This window comes from Ahaetulla prasina, chromosome 11 (assembly GCF_028640845.1).
Source record: "Ahaetulla prasina isolate Xishuangbanna chromosome 11, ASM2864084v1, whole genome shotgun sequence".
Classification (NCBI taxonomy): domain Eukaryota; kingdom Metazoa; phylum Chordata; class Lepidosauria; order Squamata; family Colubridae; genus Ahaetulla; species Ahaetulla prasina.
The window spans coordinates 25,884,300-25,886,570 of NC_080549.1; the positions used below are offsets into that span (position 1 = coordinate 25,884,300).

General features: G+C 58.8%; 1 protein-coding gene across 2 annotated transcripts in view; it reads left to right on the forward strand.

Annotated features, from left to right (window-relative positions):
* The first annotated feature begins 1,893 nt into the window (after window positions 1–1,893).
* Window positions 1,894–2,271, forward strand: part of EFNB1 (ephrin B1) — an 80,299-nt gene continuing 79,921 nt past the window's right edge. For both annotated transcript variants that reach the window (XR_009156674.1, XM_058196546.1), the window contains exon 1: window positions 1,894–2,240. Coding sequence is in view for 1 of the 2 variants with exons in the window: in XM_058196546.1 (XP_058052529.1) it covers window positions 2,107–2,240 (134 nt within the window). In the remaining variant the exon portion in view is untranslated. The remainder of the gene's footprint in view (window positions 2,241–2,271) is intronic.

Consider the following 2,271-nt stretch of genomic DNA (forward strand, 5'->3'; position numbering starts at 1 on the left):
AACAGGTACTGTACTATTGTCCAGGTTGTCCCTTCTTTAGACTGCTTGGCTTGGTATTTGAGATGGTTTTTGTGTTGAAGGAATTCAATGACGATCCATTGGGTTTGGTGTGACTTCCGTGGCAACCATAGGTTGGTCAAGTATCCACAAGTCATTTCTTGTGCTGCACATGCAGCTGTTCACATAGTTAAGTCTTGAGTAATTACTTAGTGAAATGACTTTGGACCTGGATCGCTTCCTAGTAGAACCTAGTAGAAGTTAATGTCCACTTGTGAGCTCTAGAAGTTCTCTTCCAGCTCTTCATCTCCAAGAGCTTCTCCTAAGACCAAGACCCACCTCTATGAGTATGTGGTAATCTTGTTTAGCTGCCTGTTGACACCTGTAATCAGCTGAAGTGTCCCGGTAAATTGCTGGGAAATAACCCAAGGGGAATTCTGGAAGCCCTTAGGATCCCTTGCTGTCTGTCACGGACTCTGCAAATGCGTTCCAACTTGTGGAATTACAGTGGTAATCCTCCTTCACTAATTCTCCCAGTCCTTCATCACAATCAGTCATGTTGCTGACTTATATTTTAGAGGTCTGCTTGCTCCTTCACTACTATGACTTCACGTCACTGTGACTACATTTATGGTTGAACCAAATAGTTCAGGAGTCTCCAACCTTGGCAACTTTAAGCCTGGCGGACTTCAACTCCCAGAATTCCCCAGCCAGCAAAGCTGGCTGGGGAATTCTGGGAGCTGAAGTCCGCCAGGCTTAAAGTTGCCAAGGTTGGAGACTCCTGACATAGTTGAAATGTTATTTTTTTTATACATATTCATCAATCACCATTCTGGTATTCTTCCAACTTTCACCATTTGCTGGAAAGTAACGTGCATCTAATACCAGCCTATGGATTACTACATGCACATAGTTTATACCAAATTATACCACAACATTTTTCCATCTTTTCACTCATTATTAAATTATATTCTCCCTTCCCTACATTCATTCCTTGCATTCCAACAAAATCAGGCCACTTTTATTGGGATCTTTTGCAAGGTTCCACGTTCTCTTGTTTTCCCAGGGACAGAACTTATATTTCTCGGCCTTCACCCATTCATTTGTGTGGTTTTCCCTCTACTTTTATACAAAATCGGCTCAAGGTTCAGATTTATTTTTTTTAAAATTTATTCTTATGAACAAGGCGAAACCGACTCCTTTCTCCGCAGCTTTTCCCCACAACCACCACAACCCTGCGAGGTCAGCCAGTCGGGTCCCTCCTTGGGCAGGACTGGAACTCGCCACCTCCTGCTTTCCAGCCTGGCGCCTCCCCACTCGGCCAACCTGCCTCCGATTTCGCCAGCAGTCTTTTGCTCGGGTCTCCCCGAGGTCATCGGTGCGGCTCCGACAGGTGCGAGAACCCCGCCCAGGCGCGCTCTCCGGCGGCTGGAATTCGGGCAGGAAAGGCGGCCGCCTCTCGTGCTCGTCTGATCGCGGTTTGCCGCTCCGGGGACCCCTCGGACCCCAAAACCGACCCCGGAGCCCCACCGAGGGCGGCGACGGGGACGGGGAGGAGCAGGGCGGGGCCTCCCGGGGACCGCCGCTCGGCGGCCCCGCCCACCATCCCGCGTTCCCGCGCGGCGCCGGCAGGGGGAGCCCGCGGCTCGCGGCCGCGAAGGGAGCAAGGAAGGCAGGACCGCCCCCCTCCCTTGCGCGGCCCCTGGCGGCTTTCGGCTCCTCCCGGCCCCGCCCCGTCGAGTCCGGCGCGCCCCTCCCTGTCGGGGCGGGGCTGGGCGGGGCTGGCCACGCCCCGTCCGGCGGCGGGCGAGGACCCCGCGCGCCGCTCTGCGATTGGGCGCCGCGAGGGCTGTCCGCCGCGATCGCCTGCGCCGGAGAGTAGAGCGCGCGGCGTCGCCCGGCGCGCCCAGTGCGAGCGGAGGAGCCGGCGCGGGCGCTCGACGGCGGGAGGCGCGCGGGGACGAGGCGGGGAGAGCGCGGGGGTGCTGCGCCGCCGCCCCGCCGCCACGATGGCCGGCCCGTGAGGCGCCGCGGAGGGTCGCTTCGCCGGAGTAGGCGCCGCCGCCGCCGGAGCAGCCGCGGCGGTGGCGGTGGCGGTGGCGGCCGAGGATGGGCCGGCCCGCGGGACGCCCCGAGCGCCTGTGCCGGGGGCTGCTGGCGCTGCTGCTGGCGCTGGGCCGCCTGGCGCCGCCGCTGCTGGCCAAGAGCCTGGAGCCGGTCTCCTGGAGCGCCGCCAACGCCAAGTAGGTGCCCGGACGGGACGGGACGGGCGGG